Raw genomic sequence first — 1,572 nt, 5'->3', positions numbered from 1 at the left:
CTTGGCTTGATGAACTACCTCACTACAGCTGAACAGTTCACGTACTAATGTACTCTATCTTATCATACCAGTCAAGCATTAAGATACTACCAACCAAAGAATGTGGAAGACTTGCCATTGCATGAAACATCCTCAATGCCTATAATACTGAGTATGCAACATGTTCTTACTCCTACTCCTGCTGTTGCTGCTACTGGTGGTGCTCACTCCTTCTCTCAGCTGTTCATAGTCGTCATCCTCACTTTACTGAAAGGGAAGTAGGAGTCTATTGCATGCCGGCTATGCGTGGAGGGGTAATAAGTTGTTGTGTATCGTATGGCCATACTTATCATCATCATTAGATTGGTGCGATTAAGACAGGGCAACACCAAGATGGACACATTATCAGGAGTCTTCAACACATCCTACCTTTTAAGGTTCAATTACCTAATCTCCCACTAACGAGATCAACTGAGATAATCAAAGATGTGATATATATGTTTTCCATTTATAGTATTCAAGGATGAGCTCCTCTTCTTCTACCCCCGCCCCCCCCAGATTCCCCTCGAGAAGGATACTTATCTTGAGTCCAGTACTAATGACTTCATTGCTCAATATCTACCAGCATTGGATGCAACTCATGCATGCAGTTATGGTAGATGTTTATATCAACTAAGCTGCATGAATGACTGTAAAACGAAGAAGTGCTCCTGGATGATGAGTGTGGTTATTAGATGACTTCATCATTGGAACACATTGGGATGCCCCTGATGGTAGAATACAATTAGCGACGGGATTCTCCGGAGAGGGCTTCAAGTTCGCACCAGTTATAGGTGGGATCATGCAGCATCACCATCATCACTCATTGGCTTGTCGTAAATCAGGGGAGTTTTTAGCGTCTCAAGCAGTTCGTGCATTAGAGGGTGAAGGAGCTCTACCTCCTCCTAATAGGCTCTTTAGAGAGATGAAGGCACGCTTTGACCCTTCTAGAGATATGATGGCTCATGTTCAAGCATCATTATGACCATGTTTCTGCCAATATATACTGTTACGTTATGACATCACATGAGATTATCACCTCATACATGAAAGGGGAGACTAGTGTGAGGATCTCCACTTGGCACAATGGTGAGCATTTGCTCAATACCTCGAGTGCACAGCAAATGTCGAGTAGATGGATGATACTCACGTACGATTATTGGAGTATAGGCACCCTTCTGCTATTATGTCTAAGTATTCTAGTTTATCAACCTCCTGGCAGGAGCTCAAGTCTAGGGGGTAGTCAGTTGGAGGGTAGCCCGAGATGGAGAGTAGTATTAGCGCCATACCGGACCACATTCGGAACTGAACACGACGTGGTCGGTATACATCGAGGATATACGATCAGAGTATTGTTACTGTGTGATTAATATAGATGAACACAACATCGAATTGGAACTTCATTTCTTCGTCGTCTTCTTCTTGTTGATGTTATTTGTCTTAGCAGATGATGTGGTGTGAATATCCTTCAAATAGGCGATAACCTCCTCTCTCATGAATGTCCCTTCCTCTCTCTCTTCCGCCATCTGCTGCTAATCTATACTTAACAACCGG

The 1,572-nt window shown here is 43.3% G+C and overlaps 2 protein-coding genes across 2 annotated transcripts in view; both read left to right on the top strand.

The window, feature by feature from the left end:
* Nucleotides 1-48, top strand: part of Pmar_PMAR028332 (hypothetical protein) — a gene marked incomplete at both ends in the record, with an annotated part of 1,210 nt that extends 1,162 nt beyond the window's left edge. The window contains one exon of the mRNA XM_002780651.1: nt 1-48. This exon is cut by the window's left edge and continues 4 nt beyond it. Coding sequence (XP_002780697.1) covers nt 1-48 — 48 coding nt within the window.
* Nucleotides 49-135: 87 nt separating this feature from the next.
* On the top strand, nt 136-441 carry Pmar_PMAR028331 (hypothetical protein; the record flags this gene model as incomplete). The annotated part of the gene is made up of 2 exons (XM_002780650.1): nt 136-257; nt 342-441. 2 exons carry the CDS (start codon nt 136-138, stop codon nt 439-441), a joined length of 222 nt encoding a protein of 73 aa, XP_002780696.1.
* Between the last annotated feature and the right edge of the window lie 1,131 nt (nt 442-1,572).

Source organism: Perkinsus marinus (assembly GCF_000006405.1).
Source record: "Perkinsus marinus ATCC 50983 genomic scaffold scf_1104296944276, whole genome shotgun sequence".
In the NCBI taxonomy this organism is placed as follows: domain Eukaryota; phylum Perkinsozoa; order Perkinsida; family Perkinsidae; genus Perkinsus; species Perkinsus marinus.
This window is presented reverse-complemented; position numbering and strand designations above follow the sequence as displayed.